The following is a 26751-nucleotide window of genomic DNA, read 5'->3' on the forward strand; positions in this document are numbered from 1 at the left end:
CCAGCCGAGGCTCAAACCAGCGACCTTTTTGCTGTGAGGCGATCGTGCTACCCACTGATGCCAACTACTGTGGTTATTAATGCTAAAATATTTTATATTAACATTTGATTTATTTATTTTTGTTAAAATTATGTTTTAGAGTTTTTTTAGTTTAACACCAAGTGTTCTTAAAATACATAAACTGCGTCCCAAATATGCACTTATGCACTATGTACTTATGCACTTACACACTTAGCATAGTATATGTATGTAGTGTCATCCTAAATGGAACACTAATGTCTTTGTACTAAGCGGAAATTCAAACCATTTCCCAGATGACATTTGACGGTTGCCAAATTAGTGAAGTAAATTACCAAATAATACCTGCCATGAATATAACCACATTCACCATCGGGAGGCGGTATAATCCCTCTCGTAGGAGAATTTTGCTTTCAATATACAAAAATAAATAAATAAATAATCCAATATCAGTGCCCAAAAGCTCCGCCCCTTCCGCTACATGAGCAAAGCAGCGGTTGTTGAGTGCGTGAAGTGTCCATCACTCCAACACTTCATTTTACCTATTGAATAAGAGCATCATCCGGGTCATTTTTGCACTTCTTATTTTTAGAGTTTTCAGTGTGAATGCACTACTTACACTATTTATACTACAAAATGGCGTAGAATAGTGCATAAGTATGCAATTTGGGGTGCACCGATACTGTAAGAGAGCGATATGTATTTTCCTTCTTTTTCTTCTTCCAAAAAATGATCCAATCCTTGGCTCAAAAATCAAAATGCAATCTAAACCGTGAGTTTTGTGATCCCTTTAATTACCATCATGGACCAAACTAACCCGCCAAACCATGAGCGCTTGGTAATACTGCTAAAGTTCAAAGTAAAATTTCTTGCTTTTATAAAATTGAAAGATTTAGCATGAGCCTCAAAAGATATGATTCAGAAGATCAAAGTATAATAGCGGGCTGTCTTGCATCTATAATTACATGACTCATTTAATAATCAGTAAAATGTTACAGGCTTGTTATCTCATTGGGTGGAGTCAAGAGCTCTCAGCCTCTGCGATAAATCTTATATACGCTTGAGGAGCTCACAAAATCTAGGGCTTCAGGGCACTATCACTGGAAGAGCATAAAAGATGAAAGCCACTTTCAATAAAACATATTTCAATCAGTTTTCTCTGATTTTACACCAAGAAAAGGGACAAAGTCACATTTCCTGTAGTCCAATCACTGAATATTCATGCGAAATTTAATATTTACACCCGACAAGGCCTTTCAAAATCTGAGCTGAATGTTATTACATCAATACTCAAGCTTATTTTCTAATCTTTTAAAGACTCAGCAGAACGAGAGCGGGGAAAAAAACGGTCAAGCGCTATTCAGTGTTACCAAGGTTACTGGAGATGCATTCATCTGGAGAACAAGGAAAGACCAAATGCTAAATCTGTGAAAAGACAGAAACAAAATCATCCATAGAGACAGGGGAGAGAAACAGACATCACTATTTGTACCCGCAGAACACATTTCTCTATCTTTTTGACTTGATGCTACTCTTGGATACAAAACAGGACGCTTCAATAGTGACAGTATAGAAGCAGATTACAGTGGTATGAAGCGTGAAACCAAACAGTGTCAAATAAGCAATGTAGGTATTTGTCTGGCTGCATATATACAGTAGATGGTTCATTTTGAAGCAGGTGTTCTCTTGTGAAGATACTAGTGACATGTGGCTGTTTTAATAGGATTAGAGCTGAATGATGTCACAATAGTGAGAGTACTATGACATCATCAGCACATGCACTAAAGCAAGCCTCTGCAGATGACGGATGTTTATTAGAGGCTTGTATATCTGAATGTATTACTAATGTGTCGCAGATACTGTAATCATAACAAATCGCCATTGTGCCTTCAATCTTTCAACACATTTGTGTCTATTATTATATTTCAATTCATTTAATTTACTTTGAAAGTGTATTTACTGAAATTAATGTTACATTATTATCTGTATTCAAGAGTTTTTTCGGTAATAAACCATGTGTGTCAGCACTGAAGCAAAAATTTATTTGCAATTAATTTTGCAATTGAACAGAAAAACCACACTGACAATAATGGATGACTCAACCTGCACTACACAGATTTTTGTCCAATCAAATGTGCTAGAATGAGAATGCCGAACCCTCTCACAATGTCTCCTCCAACCACATGTTTAAATTTGTTGTGCAAATACATATTTTGGATAAAAAGACTTGGTTTCCAATGGTGTTCAATGTGTTTTAAGGGATCCAATCACATGAAAATAAACCATTTTCAACTTAGATTAACATGATTCCAAAAAAGTCTTTTGTGACCACTTGCTTTTGGATTTCTTCAAGACCTTCATCATCCCGTCCCTCTTCTGTCAAGCTCTCCATCAGTTACCCCACAATGCAATGCATGAGTACTAGATGCAGTACATAATAGAGCTGCACAATATATAGTTTCAGCATCGATATCGCAATGTGATCATTCACAATAGTCACACCACAAGTATCCACAATGTTGAGTTATGTTGAATGTTGAATTATAATTACAATATATCATTTCTGAATTATATTATATTATTTCACAAGTGTTTTTTGAGGCTCTGTGAGGGTTTTATAAGCATTCTGGCATAATAAATTGTACCAACTTTGACAAATTAATGATTAATTGTAATGAATCGTTTATAAAAAGAAGACTATGCAGCATTATTTTGCATTTGAATATTTAAATGCTGTATACTTGAATACAATTTGACTCCTTGGAAAACAATAAAACGCTGTTTATTTAATTTGTATCTTTTTATTTATTGAATTTATCTGTGCATGTAGATTGTCTGTTATATTTTATGCTTATAGACTCTGCTACACAATCTTCCTAATCAATCTAAAATGATCAATTCTTTCCAAATAGTTATTCAACACATCTAGTGAAATTCATATCGCAAAATATCGCAGAATACAAAAAATATCGCAATGTTAGATTTTTCCAATATCGTGCAGCCCTAGTACATAGGATTGACACCTAGTAATCAAACTAGGTGTTGCACAACAAATTGAAATTAATGAATAGTTTTTTCACCTGGACCCTTTCTCCTTCGACCTAATGCATATCCAGAAATGAATGTGTCTGGCGATCAAGCTGTATACTTTAAGCCAGGGGTTGGCAAACTCTGTCCTGGAGGGCCGGTGTCCTGCACAGGTTAGCTCCAATTCTGATCAAACACACCTGCTTATAGCTAATTAGTGATCTTGGAGACACCGATTAGCATGTTCAGGTGTGTTTGATTAGAGTTGAAGCTAAACTTTGCAGGATACCGGCCCTCCAGGACCGAGTTTGCCCACGAGTTTGATCAAATAATGTTTACATTTGTAATATTTTTATTGTTTGCAAATGACAAATCACCACATTTTCGGCTGCACCCACATACACTGAGAAAGCTTTCAAGACTTAAATTAAATAAGTTGTTTCTTACAAGGCAACACGGAGAACCAAAGCATAATTGGATAAACTAGCAGTGAGTGGGGTTACACAGATCAAAACTAAAAATAAACATTCTGACACATAATGCAGAGTTTCAAAGGAGAATAACTGACTTTAGCATTGTTTTTTCAGATAAACAAGTGTGTTAACTTAGCATGTTTTAATTTATTATGCTTAAGAGGACTTAAAACTTACATACAGCTCCTTTAAATGAACAAACCCAAGTTGCACAGCTTATAAGTGAGTGGGATAATTACAATTGCGATTACAATCTGTGGATTTTAGTACATCACAGTGAAGCATGATTACTGTATTTTGGTGTGTTTGCTTACAACACATCCAATAATGATCAGCAGGCAGAGAGTAGGTGGTGTTTTGTGCCTGTTTGAACACATTCAACTACGAGTGTTTACACTACAAAAGCAATCTAATCAAATGTATTTCCCCTGAAAGTGGTCGAACGTGGACAAGCTCAATGAATCTTAAACCTCATTTACACCTGTATTTAACGCCGTGCATTGTGGACTATGGTGGATTATCAATCATCACCTACAGCATGGCTCTCAAATTCAATTCCTGGAGGGCCGCAGCTCTGCACAGTTTTGTTCCAACCCAAACACAGCTGATCCAACTAATCAAAGTGTACAAGACTACTAGAAACTATTAAGCAGATGTGATTTGAAGGTGGTGAAGCTAAAATCTGCAGAGCTGTGGCGCGTCAGGAATTGAGTTTGAGACCACTGATCTACAGCATACTAATATAAAAATACTACAGATACACTCTGTTATCTGTAATCTCACCAACAATTCAAACTACTGGCCAGCACAGGGTATTTATATGTTAAAACAGGAAATGCATGGTGCCTTTTGATAAGTCCAGCATGGCTTTGTTTTGAATCCAGAATGACGCAGAATGAGAAAATGGGTTGACTGAAAAGTTAAAGGGCACTATCATACACCCAGTGCAATAAGGCATAAGATGTGTTTAGTGCGATTTTGTTGCTATTTTCAGACCAGCGCAACCCTAATTTTCCCGTTTGCACCATGTTGTTTGAATAACAAATCCATTTGTGACACTTTGTGCTCTCATGGGTGTTTCGGTCTAAAAAGGAGGTGTGTCATTGTTGGCATTTGTATAATGTTATTATCATTAGCAGTTTTAGTTATTATATGCAGTTTTTATTTGTTTTAATAAAAACAAGTTTAGATTTGTCCACCTGTCGGGTTTTGGAGACCTATGCATCATCATATGGGGCATAAGAATAGGACATGTGTTTAGATATAACTCAGTTTTTTTACCACACTTCATTATTATTGTTCATTTATTCACTTGCTGGAAATTAAAACTGAATTTAGAAATAGTTTTAAACAAATCTTTGCACTTAACAAACAAAATTAAATATGTAGGCTAATGGATGTTTTCAGTGGAGTGAGTACAACACCGTTTCCTTACTCCACGAAAGTAAAGGAGTAAAAAGTAAAAGTAAAGTAAAGAGAAAGTTAAGAGGCCGAATGGAGGAGGCTCATTCTTTATCCATTTATCTTTATCTGATGTGAACACAGAATTAAAGGGAATGGGAGACTCTGATTGGTTGATATGCTCAAAACACACCCATAACTCATTAAGAAAATAAGCACATCCCCGTTAGACCATGCGCCGTGGTGCAGAGGGTATTTTTCCATCCTTAAAATAGCAAAAGTGCATTCAGACATGGGCGACGCAGTGATGCTGTCGCCTCACAGCAAGAAGGTCGCTGGTTCAAGCCTCGGCTGGGTCAGTAGGCGTTTCTGTGTGGAGTTTGCTTGTTCTCCCTGCGTTCAAGTGGGTTTCCTCTGGGTGCTCCGGTTTCCCCCACAGTCCAAAGACATGTGGTACAGGTGAATTGGGTAAGCTAAATTGTCCGTAGTGTATGAGTGTGAATGAGTGTGTGATTGGTTGAGGCTGGAAGGGCATCCGTAAAAAACGTGTATAAAAACGTGCTGGATAAGTTGGCGGTTCATTCCGCTGTGGCCACCCCGGATTAATAAAGGGACCAAGCCGAAAAGAAAATGAATGAATGAATGAATGATTCAGACATGACTTTAATGCTTTTGCACTATGTGCTTTAGACTTTGCACGTAGATTGTTAAAATAGAGGCCATGGTCTGCATAATGCACCTACAGCAAAAGTAGAGGGTTTTCTTTATAAATCTGTATACATAGTCTAACTTTAAACTAAACCTTCACTCTTTTGTTGACCAATTTGGTCAGCTTAACACCAGTTATTGGCTACTATGATTCAGTATGCAAAAGCACAAGCAAGTCATTAGAATAGACAGCATGCTATCCTAGTCTCAAAGCTATGTGTAACAGAAGGTTTGGCAACACTAGGTGAGAATGAACACTACAGTGTGGATTGTACTAAATTATAAACACTTGAACGTGAGCCTTGCACATGTATTCCCTGATGTAGCTTTTCGCCAGACTGAATGCTTCATCGCAGTTGGTGTTGCCAAACGTTCTGACTGTAGGATCCAGAAAAGCGGATTAACTCACACTGTAAATGGTGAAAAATTCCAATTGAAGATCCTTTGTAATTTGTAATCTGTGTGTGGGAATCTCACTGTTAGACAGAATTCAAATAATTGCAGAAAATGTTGCTTTTTTATATGTAAATCTCACAGATGAAATGGCTGAGCTGGACCTGGAGGCTAAATGACAACATAAGTAAAGAAAGACCAAAGAAGATAAAAGAAACACATGCACAGAAGCTTGTCATTGAATGTGAATCTCAAAACATATGCTTACAACTGCTCTCCTGAGACGGAAGGGTCTGTCTGTTGAAATGCTTCACGCAATTTCTGCCCGTGCCACGTCACACATACGTTTTTTAGGCTTTGTTATGCTACAAGCGTTTTCACAATAATCACGCTGCAGCACTGACCTTTCCCTCCTTGCAGATTAAATGGTCTGAGGGAGGATGTTGTGGGGAAATTAGAACACAATGCAAGTTGAACAGGTCAAGGGCGAATTGCTATTTCCTCTTAAAAGCTGCTGAATAAAAGTTATATGATGGCACTCCAGGGCTTAGATTTACGTATGTGAGACTATAAAATTGTAAATGATATGAGCGATGCATACCGTTCTGAATATTAACTACAGTATGTGTACATACTGCCCATACAGTATGTGTACATACTGTACACTTCATGATTAGGCTGGCTGTTTAAATTTGAACAACACCACGCATATCAATGATTTCAATGTACTTCTTAGCTATTTGATTAACTTAATGTTAACAGACAATATTCAGAAATAAAATAACCTTTTAAAAATACTATAAATAGGTAAATATTTTAATTTAAAATAAAAAGGTGGTTTGCCATCTCCAGGTTGGAGGAAATTCCTTACCCCAGGTGGAGAAGTATCTTGGGGTTTTGTTCACGAGTGAGGGAAGAATGGAACGTGACATTGACAGGCGGATTGGTGCAGTGGCAGCAGTAATGCGGTTGATGTATTGGTCAGTTGTGGTAAAGAAGGAGCTGAGCCGAAAGGCAAAGCTCTCGATTTACCGGTCAATCTACGTTCCTACTCTCACCTATGGTCATGAGCTTTGGGTCTCAAGATCTCAGATACAAGCGGCCAAAATGAGTTTCCTTCACAGGGTGGCAGGATGCACCCTTATAGATAGGGTGAGGAGCTCTGTCACCCGGAAGGAGCTCAGAGTAGAGCCGCTGCTCCTCCACATTGAGAGAAGTCAGCTGAGGTGGCTTGTTTCGGATGCCTCCTGGACACCTACCTAAGGAGGTGTTCCAGGCATGTCCCACCGGGAGGAGGCCTCGGGGAAGACCCAGGACATGCTGGAGGGACTATGTCTCTCGGCTGGCCTGGGAACACCTCGGGATCCCCCCGGAGGAGCTGGAGAAAGTGTCTGGGGAGAGGGAAGTCTGGGGTTCTCTCATAAGACTGATGCCCCCGCGACCCGGCCCCGGAAAAGTGGTTGAAAATGATTGTTTTTTATAAATATATGTGGATGCAGTTGAAGACAAAATTGTTAGCTTTCCTGTGAATTTATAATATTCTTTTAAAAATATTTCCTTTAAAATGTGCTGTTTTACATGGAGATTTTTTAGCCCATTTTTAAAATAGTTTTAAAAACCAATTTCGAATAACTAAGTTATTTTGTCTTTGCCATGATAATGGTTTTGCAAGATACTTGTTACGATCCCCAGTGACCTAAACCAGTGCAGATTGTTGCAGAACTACACATCGGCCATCACATGAACTACAACAACCAAGATGCTTTGCACCAATCACTCCTGCCACAGCTGACAGCCATTTGGACACACTTACACACAGCTGCTGTTCATTCCCACGGATTTCATGGAATATACACCTCAATCACACACATTGCTGACTGTTTACCTGTAATATTACAAAGTGTTATCCTCATCTAGTCTTGCCGTGTCTTTTGATTCTTGCCTTGCTTCTTGCTTATGCTGTTTGCCACCTGCACCGATCTCTTTGCCTGTGTTCATGACTCTCTGGATTACCCTCATGCAAATGTTTGTTCCTGTTTGACAATCCTCTGCCTGACTAAACTTTCAATAAACTGCACGTGGATCCTCAACTCCGTTGTACCCTGACTCCATATGCTACAATACTAATATTCAGCTTAAAGTGCAATTTAAAGACTTAACTAGATTAATTACTTTAAATAGGCAGGTTAGGTTAATTGGGCAAGTCATTAGACAACAGTGGTTTGTTTGTTTTTAAGAGATAATAATATTGATTAAAAAAATTAAAAACTGCTTTTATTCCAGCCAAATGAAAGAATTAAGACTTCCTCCAGAAGGAAAATATAATAGAAAATGCTGTAAACATTTCCCTGCTCTGTCAAACATCATATCCGAAAAAAGAATAAAACATTTCAAAGGAGGGCAAAACTATTGACTATATCAACTACATATGTAATTTATTTGTGGCTCAGCAATGTCTAATAAAAAATCTTATATATTCAGAGAAATAATATACATTTGGTGATATTTGATATGGTGCTATTAGATTAGGCAGGATACACAACATTCAAATCTGATTACTCAATGTATATAATCTATAAATATCTTGGAACAGTTATGTATAATGATTTGTACAAAAGCAAGGTGTTTATCAGACCTGTGTGGGTTGAAAAAAAAGATATCGCAGCTGAATGAGAATATGAAAAGCAATATCCTTTGTGAAGATAAAATGTGAAAAGTAAAAGTGACAGATCAGTGTAGACATATGAAATTGAACTGGTACTAAGGGGCCCAAAATAAGTCAAGAAAATACTCCCCAGACTATTACACCACCAGCAGCTGCCTGAACTCATTTTACAAGGCAGGATGGATTCATGTTTTCACGTTTTTACCACCTGACCCTACCATCCCAATGTCTTCTCTGACCTCTTGCTTTAACAAGGTATTTTCACCTTCCGAACTGTCACTCATTAAATACTTTTTTTAGCTCATTCTCTGTTAACCATCATGATGGTCATGAAAATCCCAGTATATCAGCAGTTTCTGAATGACTCAGATCAGTCCGTCTGGCCTCAATAAAAAACATGCCATGTTTAAAGTCATTATAATCACCTTTCTTACGCATTTGTTTGGTGTGAACTTCAGCAGATTGTGTGACTGTTAACAAGCCTAAATGCATTGAGCAGATTATTGATTGTCAGATTATTAGGGGTGTGATGAGATTTCATGGCATGAGATCTTGCGAGATCTGACAGTTTCAAGAGCATAATGCTCAGCTCAGATAGCCTCGTAGGTTGTGAGTTAACATATACCATTCTTCCTCCAAAACTGATTCAGACCCAGAGCCTAGTTCCAAATCAGTTTGAAGAAACCTAGAAAAGTGATTTAGTAGCACTTAAGTAACACCAAAATATTGCTGGACTAGAAGAAAGAACCGCTTACATCAGGGGTCGAGTTTACCATAATCAACGACATGTACAGAAACCACTTTTGAAACAACAGCAGAACATGATGCTGAACACATTATTGCTTCCAATATCTGTCTATTCAAATTACGGTGTGCTGCAAAAACAGGTTATTATCGCTAGAAATCTCTGTCTACATAAACTACTGCATGATGCATGAATAACTTTGTTTAGCTGTGTGTGGACACCGATGTAGGCTGTCTGGTGGAAAAAGCGGTATTACAAAGACTATAGATGTGTATACAAGATGTGTCACTCGCATAGTTTTGAACTAGGAAAAGTGTAACGGTCAATATGACAAATGAAGCCCCGCCTACTAGTGCAGGAGCCAATCAGCGATCGCTATAGACTGACGTTTCTCCCGGGGAAGCTCGGACCAGACCTGTGCTTTTACGACAGTTTGATGATCAACAAGCCTACTGGAACCTTAACGAATACTTGCTTCACAGATATAAGAAATATATCCACAAAAAGCTTGAAAGCTCTGTGCTTTTAAATAAATGAAGTGCACCTTCCAGGTTTTTGGTTTTGTAATCTGTATGAAAGGTACAGTCCTGTCAAATGCACATCACGTGACATTAACTACTCAAACACCCACAAATTTGTAAACAAATAGTCGCTGTCATTTCTAGAGGAGATTCGCCATCAAGACCAAGTTGTGAATTATTTCAGAAGAGCAGCGCGATCGGACAATCATTATCCAGAGGATTAAAATGTGTAGAACTGCCATAAATGAGGTTGGTGTCGTGATCTCGTTCCTTTCGAGTGTGCATGTGCATTAGCTTGGACAACCTGAAAATATGCCGATTTCTTTTGATTTGGATGTTTAGGAACAAAACTTAAGAGACAGTTGTTTAATTTTATTGGTGATTCTAAATATGTAATGTAATCGAAAGCTTGGCAAACAGTTTTGGAGAATTTGATATTGTTCTATGCAATACATTACCATATTTCATGCTATTTTATGCTTAGGTTTTCTGAGTTTGGCTCAGTGGTTAGCACTGTTGCCTCACAGCCAGAAGGTAGCTGTTTCGAGTTCCAGCTAGGCCAGTTGGCTTTTCTGTATGGAGTTTGTATGTTCTTCCCATGCTCGCATGCCTGTTCCCTAATAGTCCAAAGACATGCGCTATAAGTGAATTAAATAAACTAAGTGTATGTGTGAACATGAATGTGTATGGGTGTTTCCCAATACTGCGTTGGGGCTGGAAGGGCATCCGCTGCGTAAAACATATGCTGGAAGAGACTAAGCCAAAAGAAAATGAATGAATGAATGAATGAATGAATAATCATTGTGGTTATTGATTATATTTTTGTTATTATTTAATTTAATTTTTATTATTTATAATTTTTTTTGCAATTTCCTGTCAGTTGAGTTTGTCAAAAAATCGTATCTTGTTTAGTTCTCGTGAACATAACCCTCATGGGATATGTGTCTCACACCCCTACTGATTAGATATTAGCATAAACAAGCAATTGAAGAGGTGTACCTAATAAAGTGGCAAGTGTGTGTAGATAATACATTTAAAATCTTTCACATTCACATTTATTCACATTGACACAGAGTGGCCAAAGGAAAGAATAATCATATTTCTCACTACCTATGGTGTGACATTATGACACAAAGGCTCTTGGCACAGGATTCAAACAGGACCACCAATCCAACCCCTGCATTTGTAAGACGGCAGATCCGACTACTGAAGAATAGCACTAAAGGCGATAAAACAGAACGCCATGTGTCACACAGTCAGGTTGCCAACGCTTTCAAGGACGGATAGCACCTTGGATCAGCGACAGTATTTTTACAGCAGCGTGAACACTGAGTGATCGCTGTTCCTCGTAAAGCTAAGAGAACATTGGAAGTGTTCCTGCTCATTATTTCAAGTCCATTCTCGACACCTCCTCATCGCCTGAGAAGCCTTTCAGCACACGGGGAGCTGCAAATGATTCGGGGTTGTAGCTTATTTGTTCCCGAGCAAACTGTTCTCTGGATTACCTCTATTGCTATGTGATATGCCACTTAAAAAGACACCGAAGTGCACGCTGAGAGCTCACAATATGCCACAGAGCCAACAATTCGGAGGCATTATTTCAATTATCCTGCAAGGATGCTATTTTGTGAATGACTTTGTGTACCTAAGAGACAACCATCACACAAACAACTGAAAATTATCACAGCAACTACCGACATCCAAGACAAATGAATGTTCACACTGGGAATGATAACTATAATAGCATCTGCACCAAAAAAACTGGGCGACATCTAAATAACCGCTATGAACTGTATTGGACAGAGTCAGATCCGAGTATTTTGTTGACACATAAAAGTGTCGATTGAAATCAGAAGAATGTAAATTTCGATATCAATAGGCTTTATTTTAAATCATTAACCCACAAGTAATATAACTTTCATTTGTAATTATTATAGCATATGTAAACAGTTTGATTTTTCCATAGATGTGATGTATGCGCAGCGAGCTTACGCACAAGATGTCAGTGTGAACCAGGTCATTGACTATTTTACTATTGAAAAATAAATTAACTATTGAAAAATACAAGTAGAGTAAAAGTAACTGATGTAAATATTACTCAAACTATGAGTAAAAAGTAGCCCTTTAAAAACACTTAAGAGTAGTGAGTACAGTGATCCCTCACCATAATGCGGTTTACCTTTTGCTCTCTCGCAGATTTTTTTTGAGCAATTTAACGTGCTTTTTTACAGCGCATTGTGTTCTGCGTCCTGATTGGCTCCTGTACAGTCTCCTATACAGTTCTGAATGCATTCAGCTTGTCAAATTGGCATAAATGTTTCATCGTTAGCAGTGTCACTCCCCAAGTTTTCTCCCCAACAAACCCCATTATGTCGACGAAACATTCTGCACCCTCAAAGGAACTGCAGTAGTACCCAAAATCCATAGGAAGATGCTAACCATCGCACAAAAAGTTGGAGTTTTGGACATGATAAAGGAAGGTAGAAGTTCCGCAGGTGTTTAAACAAGATAAAAATATAAAAATATCTGAGAAAATAGTGTAATTACGGCCTTAAAACATCTATAATAATTGTAAAAATAAAAAATAAAGCAGACTACTTTGCGGATTTCACTTATTGCGGGCTATTTTTAGAACATATCTCCCACCACTACTGAAAGACCACTGTATTACACCGTGAAAGGTTGATGTGTTTGCATGCAGTTTGTACATGTGTGTGAAAACATAACATTCTGTAGTGCATTAAGTGATTGTTTAAGGCCATTTGGCGATCATACAGAAGACATCCCTCGTCTTCTCATCAGTGACATGCAGTCTAAACAATCTCAGGATGATTGCATATAAAGATTTTGCACATCTTCTTGCACACTTTCCAAACATGTGTTGAAATTGTTCATTATGATATAAAATTATTATTTGATTGGACTAGAATAGTAGGATACATTTTTTTTTACAAGACAAGAAAAAAAAAAACTAGTTACTGCAAGTTAAAGAAAAATAGTGGAGTAAAAGTTCCAATGCAACACTTTAAATGTACTCAAGGGAAAGTAGAAGTACACCTTTTTAAAACTACTTAGTAAATTGCAATTCCTGAGAAAAACTAATCAATTACAGTAATTTGAGTATTTGTAGTTTGTTACTTTACAACAATGCTAATCACCCAACACGTGACCCTTAAAGAAAGCTAGAGTGCATATCCATAGCAAGTTCCCATTTTATCCTTTAAGCAATAAGCTATCGTCAACTGCATGCACAGATTGTGTAAGCCCATCCATGTACTGTATGAAATGCAGCAGCCCACACATTGACATGAGAGATGCTTTGAAACATACAGTACAAAAAAAAAACATGACGGCAGCAAACAAATCGGGTTAGCATTGGTGGGCCGCTAAGGATGCTAGCCGCTTCAGGCGCTATTCTTCCTGCATCAACAGGGCTGTAAATACGGCCTGAGCTGCTTGCCGCCCGCTGACTGTGCTGACACTGTGTTCTTATTGTGAACTAATAGCGAGACACCCACTCGTTCCTCACTGTTGTCAAGGAGCCCAGTGGCAGATTCAATAAAGCATCTATCAGCCAAGCCTCTCCGCTGAGCTAAAGGGATGAGAAGTGCTACACAAGCGCCTGTATTTCCAGAGAAAATCAGCGCCTTGGCAAGTCCACGGTCAGGGATTACGTGATGGGCCTGCAGTGAATCAAGAAAAGAAAATGTCCCTGTATTTGAAAGATGAGAGGGTTGCTGTAAAGCAGTCGTGTTTTTTATGCGAGAAAAGAAAGCGGAAGCTGATGCCATTTTCTAAAGGTTTGCTTCTGACGTTTGGTAGCAGAAAGATATGGAAATCTTACAAAAACAACACAATATGTTGCAAAACAGCACATTTCTAAACAAACTAAATGTCAGGTCCCACTTTATGTTAGGTGGCCTTAACTACTATGTACTTGCATCAAAAAATAAATATATTGTACTGTGTTTCTTAATGTATTGCAGAACACTTCTAGTGCTCTTCAGGTGGGAAATGGGTAAGGTTAGGAACAGGTTTGGTGGTACGGTTAGGTTTAAGGGTGGGTTAAGGTGTAAGAAATGGTCAACAGTGTAATTACAAATGTATTTATTTACAGATGTAATTACATGCAGCTATTTATTGCTTCAATGTAGATTGCAAAACGTGCAGTATGGCACATCCGGTAAGCGACTCCCTTCAGATTTATCAACACGCATGATTGCGTTCATCAAATTTGCCTAAACTAAGCGTTTTAAAGTATGTCTATATTTTACAAGCAAGAATTCTGACACAGCAATGTGCAGCAGATGCTGCACAAAAGTTGCATGTAAGGGGGGAAACCATCAAACTTAATGAAACATTTAAGGGCGCATGGAATTAACTTAAATGCAGAGTAACTGTCTTTGACAGCTCGCGACATCATCTGGCCCTTACACTGAGTATGTTTACATGGACACCAATAATCTTTTAATATGATTAAGACAATACTCTGATTAAGAGTCAACCACGTAAACAGCGATTTTTGATGACCTTAAAGAACTACAAACATTGCGAAATGCGGAGGTTTTTTCTTTCCATTCTGCGTGCTCTATCAAATACAATTAAGACCACACTCTTCCACCTTACTTTATATTCTCATCCAATGTCTCAGTTTGTCACGGGGCATGAATTTAATGTTCCTGATTGAAAGTGAAACTGCCAAACAGCATTAAAAGCCGAAAAATGATAAATGAAACACCCAAAATTGCACGAAACTCTGGAGGAAATGTGGATCATGTGATGACGCAATGAAGTTAATCGATCTATGTGCTATAACATGTGAATGGGATCATGAAAGTAACATTCAAAAAGCAACTCATATAAACACCTAAATCATATTATTGTTTTATTCAGATTAAGGCAAATCATTAGATTACTGATATCCATTTAAACATAGTCACAAGCCCCAACCCTAGAAAAATGGTGTTCCCTGATTTTGATGAGGTTAGTAGTAAGCTAATGTACTGTTAATTGCATAATGCAAATCTTGCATTCATGCTAGCAAACAAACAAACAATCAAAAGAAACATATTAACGCAATTTAAAAATATAATAATATATGAAGTGATGTATACTTTAAACTTTAATTATATTGTTCAATTAAAATGATTAAAAAAAAAAAAGTCGAATCATTTTGTGGCTCAAAAGTATCAGTTCAGGCAATGTTTTGGCACTGATACCATTTAAAAGTATCGATTTATCACGATATCGAAATAAACCCCAAAAATACACAACCCTACTTAGGTAGGTTCAAAAATCATTTAGAAATAGTTTTACAGTATATTAAGAATTCAGATGCAAAAACCTCTAAGTGCCTGAAATTTTCATCTAAAATTTGAATTTTTCTCAGGCTTAATAAGTAATTAAGTGATTTAACTTTTATGGTAAAGAATAGGTTATTTTCATCTCATTTAACATGAAATAACAGAACATTAACAAAAGGGGCTAAGAAAAAATGCTCATAGAACAAGCACTTAGAGGTTTTTGCATCTAATTTCTTCATATGCTAATTTATAATCACAGAAATGATCCCCAGAATGACAAGCTCCAATTTGATCATAAAACAACTAAAGATCTAAGTTTAGAAAACTTAAAAATAAGGGAAATAAAATTATTATTGTTGTGATCCCACTAAAATACATTGTGGCCAATCAAACTTGAGCCGTGTGAAAAAGTTAACCGTCAACATAATAATCTTTTTTGTAAGTTTGACCAATTTTATGCAAAAATAAATAAAATTAATTATCATAAATTTGTGAGAAATATCATCAGTTATTCACAAAGCTATAGAAAATGAGCCTCTTCAATTAAATATACAAGCCAAATATGATACTGCTACTATAATCATTCCACTGCTATAGAGGTTCTACTCTGACAGACAAACAAACAAGCACCGTTCTGATGAAATTACAACCGTCTCCCTTGCTAATCTGCTTTTGATATACACTCTCATCTGTGAACCTGCTCAGGCGTTTAATGCTGGATGAGGCCTCAGGAAATGAGTCCACCATTAAACAGTAAATTTACCCTCAATGGCAAGCTGGTGGACGAGAGCCCAGCAACCTGCAACAAAGCTGTTCAGACATGCAACACACACACATAAACTAACACATGCTCAATAGCGCACACACATGCCGCTAAATTGTTGTCTTGTGGACACCAGCGCTCCTCCAGAAGTCAATCAGCAGAAAACACAAACACACATAAACATATGCTGAAGGAAACTCTCACCAGATCCACGAGTGCCTCCGGAGAGGAAGGCTGCTCAAGCGTTTCATTCTCTCCTCTCGAACCCTGTGATTGCGGCCGGACTTCATTGAATGACAGACCATCAAGAGTTTCTCAACAAGCTCTCCACAAATGCTTCTCATTGAGAGGAATGACTATGTGACTACTGTTGCTTTACTTCCATACGCTTTCCCAACTTCCACTCTGGCATGTGGAGTTCTGTTTGGTTGATCCTCTGGGTCCCTCTGCAATTTGGACCTAACATTGAACCCTATAAAAACAAAGCTACTCTGTTAATCGTTTAGGAGAAGAACTAAATGGCTGTCAAATGGTCAGTGGTTTCCATGAGGTCTAAATACAGCCGGGTCTGATGATAGTGTGCCGATCTGCTCCCCGTCCCATCTGACGTTCATTATGTTTATCTGGAAAACGCTTGACCACATTCCTCCTTCCTATCCACATGACGATATCAAGTCTTTGTTTTTTCCTGTAGCCAGTGATATATTTCCTCTCTCATCACAGAGGGCACAGCACTGGAGTTCAGCAAGTATATACCGCTCTAAATCCTTCAGTGTTTCAATTACTTCAGCTTTATCCAGCTTTTTCCTGAACATTAAAGTTGTTGACGGCTATTATTGTTTTCCTGGCCTGAGAGTTTTACGTCAGTGATTTGTGATTCCTCGCAGGATTTGCGCTAAACAAATTCTAGGGGCAGCTTTTTAATACATATTCTGTGCTGCAAAAACAAGTTTTTGTCTTGTTTCTAGTGCAAATATCTAAATATTCTTAAATTTATTCCAAATTTCTAGACAAGCAAAAATTATTCAGAAATAAAAAGTCAAACTTTCCTTAAAATGGGCAAAAAAAAATTGGGGTGAGCAAAATAATATTGGTTTCACTTTTAAATGATATTATTGTGCTTACACCTTTGGCAGATTATTTTGCTTGTTTTAAGAAAAAAGATCACTTAATTTTGATTAAATATTTCTGAAAACAAGACAATATTTTTTGCTTGTCTCGAAAAATGTCTCTTGATACAAGAACTATAAGTAAAAAAGCATTTTTTTAGTAGTGTGTTTACTTTATACGTAATCTAAGGCTGGACATTATATCATTTCAGCATCAATATCGCAATGTGCAAATCTGCAATGGTCCCATTGCATGATCTGCAATCTCATGTTGGAATTATTAGGGGTGTCAAAATTAATTGTGGGCGACGCGGCGGTGCAGTAGTTAGTGCTGTTGCCTCACAGCAAGAAGGTCACTGGTTCGAGCCTTGGCTGGTTCAATTGGCATTTCTGTGTGGAGTTTGCATGTTCTCCCCGCGTTCGCGTGGGTTTCCTCCGGGTGCTCTGGTTTCCCCCACAAGTCCAAAGACAGGTGGTATAGGTGAATTGGGTAAGCTAAATTGTCCGTAGTGTATGTGTGTGGATGGATGTTTCCCAGTAATGGGTTGCGGCTGGAAGGGCATCCGCTGCATAAAAATGTGCTGGATAAGTTGGCGGTTCATTCTGTTGTGGCAATCCTGGATTAATAAAGGGACTAAGCCGAAAAAAAAATGAATGAATGAAAATTAATTGTTTCTTCAATGCACCGCGATGCACAATTCGGTATTGGTTCAGTAATAGATCTTAACCGGTTATTATGTATTGACATCATTTATCTCATATGCGGTGGAATACTATGGCGAGGGAGGCAAGTAATTAATGCAGAAACACAATTCACTGCGTGTGTTTGCTGGACAGTCATTCACTGAAACTGAAGTTACATCAGAAGCCCCTATTTCGCTGCTGTAGAGAAAATGAAAGTAAACTCCATTTCTCTCACTCACTGTGGCCCCTTTGACCTGCTGGTGTGATGTTTCCTCTCCTCTCGGCTGTTATAGTGATACTTGTGGAACAAGACATGAGCGAGTTTTCTGTGATCGCCACATCCATTTACCAGTGTCATTTATCAATAAACAGCGCCAGAGTCAATCACAGCCCTTTCTGTTGAACAACTCGGTCAAAAAAGCTCAAAGAGGCAAGTGGCATAATATTTACACTAGTTTATTTGCTACAAATGCTCATGTTGTTCTGTGCATGTCCTTGAGTTTTGTATGATACATTTAAAGAGTGTTTTCTTTGAGCAGGTAAAAATTAAAGGTACAGTTCATATATCTGACTGCTTGTATTAAAGGACAAGATTGTATTACAAATACATATAAAATGTATTTAAAATTTACACATTTTAATACAAGAATTCTTGTGCTGTAAAGTAAAATGTAAAATTGTGTATGGAAAGCATCGTCAAAGCACCGTGATGCATCGAGATATTAAATTGAACCGAATTAATTCATGATAATCGTCACCGAATCAAACCGCGAGACCAGTGTAGGTTCACACCTCTAGGATTAATAAAACTTTACCTGATCTACTGGTTCTAATAGTGTGAAAGACTTTCATTTTATTGTATTTTTACGCCTTGTGATTGTAAGGTTTCAAGCAAATTTAAACCATTTCTTGGGCACAAGAAATTCTAAAGTTTGCCACTTTAACAGAGATTTTAAATAGATAATTTTAAAGACTATACAGTGTTAATTTACATTTGATTATTGTGTTTCTCAACCTCAATGCTGTTAGACTCCACCGAAAACTACAAAGCGATGTTTGTTTTATTTTTATCTTTGTTCTATTGTTTTCATCTGTGCTTTATTTTATTTGGTAGATTTCTGTATATTTTATGCAGCTACTCCCCCCTAAAATTATGAATTCTTTCCAAATAGAGTTACAAGAGTTCATCTTGTGAAATTATACTCAAATTGCAATATATATTGCAGAAAAACTAAATATCACGATGTTAGTTTTTCACAATATCATGCAGCCCTAAAGTAATCCCTGTAGTTCCATTTCAGAGCAAATGATTCCTATGAACTGTTTCTATTTCACAAAAAGCCATAAGTGTAGTTCATTTTTTAAGCGAATCAAATGATTCCTATGAACTGCAATTTTAGTGCAAATGACTCCTACGAACTGATTTTATTTAAAGCATCAAACAAGTGCACAATCAGTGCAGTCAGATTACTCCTATGAACTGATTCCTTGTAATGAATCAAGCAACATACAGTGAACAATAATTCTAGTACAAATTCAGCACATGTGACTCTTAGGAACGGTCTCTTTTGGTAAATAATAAAAAAGAATCAATGCAAACATTATAGTCAACCTCTCAAACATATTATATTCAATAAATAAGTATTTTTTTAATAATTCAGAAAACTTAACCAGCAGCCTGACTCCCAAATGAATAACTCCAATAAGTTGATTCTTTTAAAATGAATCAAACACATAAAGCACACCACAAATCATGAATGACATAGGGGATAATAAACAATAAATAATTCCTGGTTGAAAAACATAATAGTGCTGTAAAAATATATATTTCATAGTTACTCAACTTTCACACGATCTGATGTTTGGTAATATTTTTGTTTTTCTTCTGCACTATAAATCATTTTCTTATCAGATTTCTGCAGCAAAGGCAATGGCTCTCTTGGAGAAAGCATCCCTGCTGCACGAGTGTGTTTGTGTGGGAGGACTCTACACTTTTACTTCCCTGTTGGCATGTGGTCATCTTCTTTGACCCCATAACGAGAGCCCCCGCTGCCCTCTTCGTTCCAGTAGCTAAAGTGTATCGATTCTGTCAGTGCGAGCAGAACTCTTCTGCTTTTAACACAACAAATGACTCCTCAAACAAACAAACAAAAAAAAAAAACAGAGAGAAGACCTCGGGATGCCGCACTGGGCAATATTGATAACAAGATCTTTATGAGATGATTTGTTATTGGATTTCTCTTTATTTTTATCATCAGCCATCATCAAACCCCTTTCATTTTCATTTGATGTTGTCAGTGGATTAGAAAACTTAAAATGCATACCAAATGGGATTTGCAACTCTCTGATCTGATTTATATTTAAGTACTCTTTTAAAGTTTGGTGTAAGATTTTTTAAATAGTTTTTGAAAGGTTGTTTATGGTCACCAAAGCTGCGCTTATTTAATCAAAGATACGATAAACAGAATAACACAGTGAAAAATTATTCGAAGATTTTGTGCTTGTTATACATAAATAGGGGCAGCACAGCAGCTCAGTGGTTAGCTCTGTTGCCTCACAGCAAGAAGATTGCTGGTAGGAGTCTCAGCAGGGCCAGTTGGCATTTCTGTGTGGAGTTTATATGTTCTCTCCATGTTGGCCTGGGTTTCCTCCAGGTGCTCCAGTTTCCCCCACAGTCCAAAGACAATGCGCTATAAGTAAATTGGAGGAACTAAATTGGCCATAGTGAATGCATGTGTGTGTGAATGTGAGAGTGTATGGGTGTTTCCCAGTACTGGGTTGTGGCTGGAAGGCCATCCGCTGCGTACAACATATGCTGGAATAGTTGCCAGTTATTACGCTGTGGCGACCCCTGACTTTCCAGCACAAAATATCCAGATACAGTACTTACACTACCTGACAAAAGTCTTGTCGTCGATCCCAGTTGTAAGTGCAACAAACAATAATCCAAAGATTGGACCAAGGATTCTCACAGAAACCAGTCAAGTTTGGTGAAGGAGAAATCATGGTTTGGGGTTACATTCAGTATGAGGGCATGCCATAGATCTGCAGAGTGAATGGCAACATCAACAGCCTGAGGCATCAAGACATTTGTGCGGCCAATTACATTACAAACCACAGGAGAGGGCAAATTCTTCAGCAGGATAGCACTCCTTCTCATACTTCAGCCTCCAGATCAAAGCTCCTGAAAGCAAAGAAGGTCAAGGTGCTCCAGAATTGGCCAGCCCAGTCACCAGAAATGAACATTATTGAGCATCTCTGGGGTAAGATGAAGGAGGAGGCTTTGAAGATGAATCCAAAGACTCTTGATGAACTCTGGGAGTCCTGCAAGAACACTTTCTTTGCTATTCCAGATGATTGTATTAAGTTATTTGAGTCATTGCAGAGATGTATGGATGTAGTCCTCCAAGCTCATGGGAGTCATTAACAATATTCATTCTTTTTCCACTGCACCATGACTTTATATTCTATACTGTATATTATTATTGTCTAAGCAAAGTCAGACCTTACTGTCCTCATTAAATAATTAAAAATCAACCCATAATCATATTTTATTTTAGTAAAATAAGCGTAATCTAGAGGCCTTTGCCTTTCAAATAAACCACTTCTGATACCAAATGATTGACTAGAATTCAAGTTATTATTTGTTGTTCCTAAAACTTGAGTAGGCGACAGGCAACCTTTTGTCAGGTGGTATACATACTGACTGATACTTACTGACCACAAACGCTTGCACTTAAGTTTAATGGTATAATATTTTATTATCTAAACCAATTTATACATTTTACTCTTATAAATATGAAATAAACATGCCATTATTAATAATAAATAATTCCTTGGTTCTGATGCATAAAGCTGAAAAACACTTGATCAAAAAAAAAGCTGTCAACGTCAGCAAAAGAAGACAAAAAACAGGCACAGAGGAGATTTTGAAAAAGCTCCCAAGGAGAAGATTAGCATACAGAGTACATCCAAGAATAGTTTCTTTCTAAAAAAAGTTTCAATCATCTTCAGCAGTGTAACTAATTGAGTGTTTTGATGTAGGAAAACAGCTCATTTGTGATTTTACAATAAGCTACTGTAGGACTTAAAAACCAGCAAACACAGAGATACTCTACTGCTTTAAAGATCAGTGCTTCCCACACATGGTCTTTACTTAGGCAGGTCAGGTATATTTTCTTTTACTATTATTAACATTCTTTCAGACTTTTTTGTATCTGACCAATATAGCCACACATCCGCGATCAATTAAGTAGTGCAAAATCTTCTCTCAGGGCAGCACGATGGCGCAGTGGGTAGCACAATCGCCTCACAGCAAGAACATCGCTGGTTCGAGCCTCGGCTGGGTCAATTGGCATTTCTGTGTGGAGTTTGCATGTTCTCCCTGTGTTTGCGTGGGTTTCATTCGAGTGCTCCGGTTTGCCCCACAAGTACAAAGACATGTGGTATAGGTGAATTGGGTAAGCTAAATTGTCCATAGTGTATGAGTGTGTATGGCTATTTCCCAGTGATAGGTCGCAGCTGGAAGGGCATCCACTGCGTATGCTGGATAATTTGGCGGTTCATTCTGCTGTGGCGACCCCTTTTTAATAAAGGGAATAAGCCAAAAAGAAAATGAATGAATGAATGAATGAATGAATGAATAAAAATCTTCTCTCGTTTACTGTTTCGTTCTGTGTGCGCAAGACCTGTTAACACTCCCACAGACAGTCTCACGTGCTCTGCCAACCCAACAGAGATGCGCCTTTTTGGCACTTAAAAAATTTGTCAGGTCCGGCTTTCTAAGTCTCCTAAAATGTCTGGGGGGATTCAACTTTTGTTTCGCTTTCTAAAGCTCCTATGCGTTTTTGCATTACCTTTTTAACTTAGCCCTACTTTCGCTTGGTTTCGCAGCTGACTGCACACAGAGTAGCGAGAGAGCCATTAAATAATTCTTTTTTTTTTTCAATAAATATAATTCAATTCAAATAAAATAATTCAATTTTATTTTTTTTTTTCATCATCTAAATGATGAAAAACTTATTGTATACTCAAAAAGAATGAAATTACAGGTCTAAAATACCTGCAAAATACATGTAGCTTCACCATTAGTAATAGTTAATTAACACATTTGCCTTATTTAAATAATCTACACGTTTTAGACCTGCAATTACGACAATTTTAGAGATATTGTCTGCTTTTATTCTTTTTTCTGTCGTTTATTTCTCATTTGCTCATTATTTTACTAATTTGATGATGTCAATATATTACATAGGCTATTTTATATACATATCTCAAATGCTTTGACATTCAAGTTTGCTTTGAACTTTAAAAAGAGAGAGAGAAGCAGATGTTACCTGTCAGATGATTTTTAAATAGCATAAAAGTAAAAGAAATAGTGGATTTCTTTTTTAATTTCAATAGTCTTTTTTCCATTTAACCCACTGAAATGAAACAGTGAATAACAGTGTCGTAATAAATAAAATGATTTTTAAAAATGTAATTAGGATTTGTTTGTGGCATATAGTTAACTATTTATATGATGTGGGTAAATGGTGTGTTTCAATCCGGGTACCAGCAAACCTGTGGGAAGCACTGAAGATGGATATCAACTGGCCAATTACTGTATAATATACAAAAGCAAAAAAAAAACTAGATAACCTTTATGCATTAAATTCTTGCACATTCAAGCTGAATACATGATGTGTTTTTTAATGCACTGCATAATTGACCACCAAGACAAACAGCGTGTTTTACATCTCATTCATTGTGTTATTCTAATTATGCATAATAATATGGTTAGCTTAATTGTTTTTTTTTCCCCTCTGTGGTCCACAATCCCATCATAACAAACCTAAACCCATTATCAGGTCACAACCCACCCTGCTTTAGCTCAATATTCACTGCCATAATAAATCTGTCAAGTGCTGATTTATAAAACTGCTTAGAATCACTTTGCCGTTCTTCCTCCCCAGAAATGCATTTACAGCAGGTACGTCAGGAGTCGCATTTTATACTCTTCATTGCGTAACATCCGTTAGGATAAAAGCTTTTAGTGTTAAAAATCCACGGAGCATAAATGCACGGACGCACCGCTGAACCGCAACCTGGTTATAATGCATTATGCAACAGCTTCTTTCCTTTTTTTAACACACGATCTGTGACCATTATCAATCTCTACCATTTCCACTTCATTCACTTGTTAATTCGGTGCACTTAAGCGGCAGCGCGAGCTAAATGAAATGCGTGCTGGTATTTGCATTGGGCGTGATCACTGATGAGTGAGCGAGGGAGACGTTATGACTCCAGAATGAGGGTCCTACTGGGGCTGCTCACGCTAGTCATCCTCCCAGCTCCCAAAATAGACTTTCTGCATTGCGCCAGCGGTCTTATCTCGCTGTCTGACGTTTATGTTATCTTTCTATGGGGGGATCTTTCGACGCTGCTTTACACATTTCATTTTTACCAATAGGGCCACCAGGATAGAGTCACATAGCAGCACCCGAGGTCTTAAAATAAAAGCAACACATAAACGTAAGCAGTGCAGCACCGAGGCCTTTAAAAGCATCATGACCGCGGGGTGATCTATTAGACTCTTAACTCAGGTTTTACAGGTTCTTAGAAGTCTATAAAGTACTGTATGGTTTCAGTAAAGGTCCTAAGAGCAGTATAAATGACAATGCACAGACAATTTATCTTTAAAACCATGTGCCAATGATTTAGTGGTGTAAATATATACAGTCTAAATTAGACAGTTTGATTAATGTAGTTTTAATTACAGATCTAATAACCCATATGCACTGGTTTGTTTTAGTGAGTTAAACAACATACAGTGCTGTAAGTAGCTTGATTAGCTAAAAGGAGCTCATTTTTGCATTGCAATTTTAAAGCAAGTGGCTCATACAAACTGGTCACTTATAACAACTGTGCACAAATAACACTGTGCACCCAGTGCAGTCTAATATAGGAGAAAATTACTCCTTTGAACTAGTTCTAGTGAATCAAAACAAAAGTGTGCATGGTTTTGGAGTAAATGACTCCTATACAGTAGTTCTCGTGATATGATGCTTAAATTTAGACTACAAATATATATATATCTATTTGCTTTTTGTGAATCTATTAAAATCTTTTAGTGAACCAGTTTGTTTTTGTAGTAAAATTCTGGAGCAAATGACTCACATGAACAAGTTCACTTTTGTTCACTAAAGTCAAACAGTTAATTTTATAGTCTAGTTTTGAAGCATGCGACTCCTATGAACTGATTCCTTTCAGTGAGTCAAAAACAAACAGAACTACAGCTGTGTGTAATGTATTACTCAAATGTATGATGTGAGTCAGTTCTTTTTACTGAATCAATTACAAAAGGTGTACAGTAGGTAGAGTAAACTGATTCTCTCTACTTCAGGACAAAGTCTGTGATAAAGTGCAGTCTGATATGGGGAAAACGACTCTTTTGAGCTAGTTCTAGAGAATCAAAACAACAGTGCGAATGACTTTGGAGTAGATGACTCCTTTGAAATGGTTCTCATGATATAATGATTCAAATTTAGACTACAAAAAAATATCTGTTTGCTTTTTGTGAATCTATTTCATTGTTTAAGTGAACCAGTTTGTCTTTGTAGTAAAATTGTGGAGCAAATGACTCACATAAACAAGTTCACTTTGGTTCACAAAAGGAAAACAGTTCATTTTTAGCCCTGTTTTGAAGCATGTGATTGCTATGAACTGATTGTATTTAGTAAGTCAAAAACAAACAGAACTACAAATATAGTACAGCTGTGTGTAATGCAAAATATATGATGCGAGTCAGTTCATTTTAGTCAGTCAAATACAAACGGTGTACAACATGTGGAGTAAACTGACTCTCTCTACTTTAGGACAAAGTCTTAGACAAAGTGCAGTCTGATATAGGAGAAAATGACTCTTTTGAGCTGGTTCTAGTGAATAAAAACAAAAGTGGGCAAACAGCATGGCATGATTTTGAAGTAAATGACTCATTTGAAGAGGTTCTCATGATTTGATGTTTCAAAATTGGACTACAAAAAACATTTGTTTGTTAAAAGGAATCACTTAATTTTTTTTGTAGTTAATGCCAAAGCAAATGACTCCTATGAAGTTACTGCTTTATTGAATCAACTAGGCAGTGTGCCACCAGAGTCGTATAATTTCAAAGCAAATGACTAAAAACGAACAAGTTCACTTTTGTTCACTAAAGGTAAGCAGAGTTACATATATAGTCCAGTTTTGAAACGTGATTCCTATGAACTGATTCCTTAGTGAGTCAAAACAAACAGAACCACAAGTAAAGTACAGCTGTGTGTAATGGAGTACTCAAATGCATGATGTAAGACAGTTCTTTTTAGTGAATCAAACACAAACCGCTTACAGAAGCTAAACCGGCACTCTCTATTTCTCTCTCTCTCTTTTTTCCATATATTGATTCCTTGAAAGTACTAAAAGAGTCATTACTGGAACTATTAAGGAGCAAGAATCATTAAGAGGAACTGGAATAGATTCTCCATGATTCCCATCCATAAATGAGTCTAATTTACATAAAAAGAAGGCGCACTTGCGTTGAATAACAATGACTTCATTTAAAACACTGACGGCAGGAACCTATCCGCTTTGCATTTCTGAACACTTTGAAACCATTGTTCAGGAACAGAATCAGAAAATGCTTTCTTATGATTGATTAAAGGTGTTAACCTCAACACATTTACAAAAATAACTCTCTTATGTACATCCACAGTCAACCCAGTTTTGTTTTAACCTTTAATGACAGGTATGAGGTGTAAAACAAGACAGAATGTACTGTCGGTAATGAAATCCATGTAAATGAGCTCTTGAGTAAATCAGATGAAACATAACCTGTCTGCAAAGTTATAACCCAATTTATGTGCCTGAACCAGGCAGGAGTCGAATATCTTTGTTATATTGCAGCCGCTAATGAATTACTCACGTC

At 37.2% G+C, this 26751-nt stretch overlaps 1 protein-coding gene across 2 annotated transcripts in view; it reads right to left on the reverse strand.

Annotated features, from left to right (window-relative positions):
- The window catches only part of pde4d (phosphodiesterase 4D, cAMP-specific), a 153094-nt gene that overhangs the window by 80994 nt on the left and 45349 nt on the right, over window positions 1-26751 (reverse strand). Inside the window, exon 1 of one of the 2 annotated variants that reach the window (XM_056463862.1) lies at window positions 16222-16586. The exons of the other annotated variant lie outside the window; for it this stretch is intronic. Coding sequence (XP_056319837.1) covers window positions 16222-16361 — 140 coding nt within the window. The 5' untranslated portion in view covers window positions 16362-16586. Of the gene's footprint in view, window positions 1-16221; window positions 16587-26751 lie in introns of those variants that run through there. 2 annotated transcript variants of the gene reach the window in all.

Source organism: Danio aesculapii, chromosome 8 (genome assembly GCF_903798145.1).
Source record: "Danio aesculapii chromosome 8, fDanAes4.1, whole genome shotgun sequence".
Taxonomy (NCBI): Eukaryota; Metazoa; Chordata; class Actinopteri; order Cypriniformes; family Danionidae; genus Danio; species Danio aesculapii.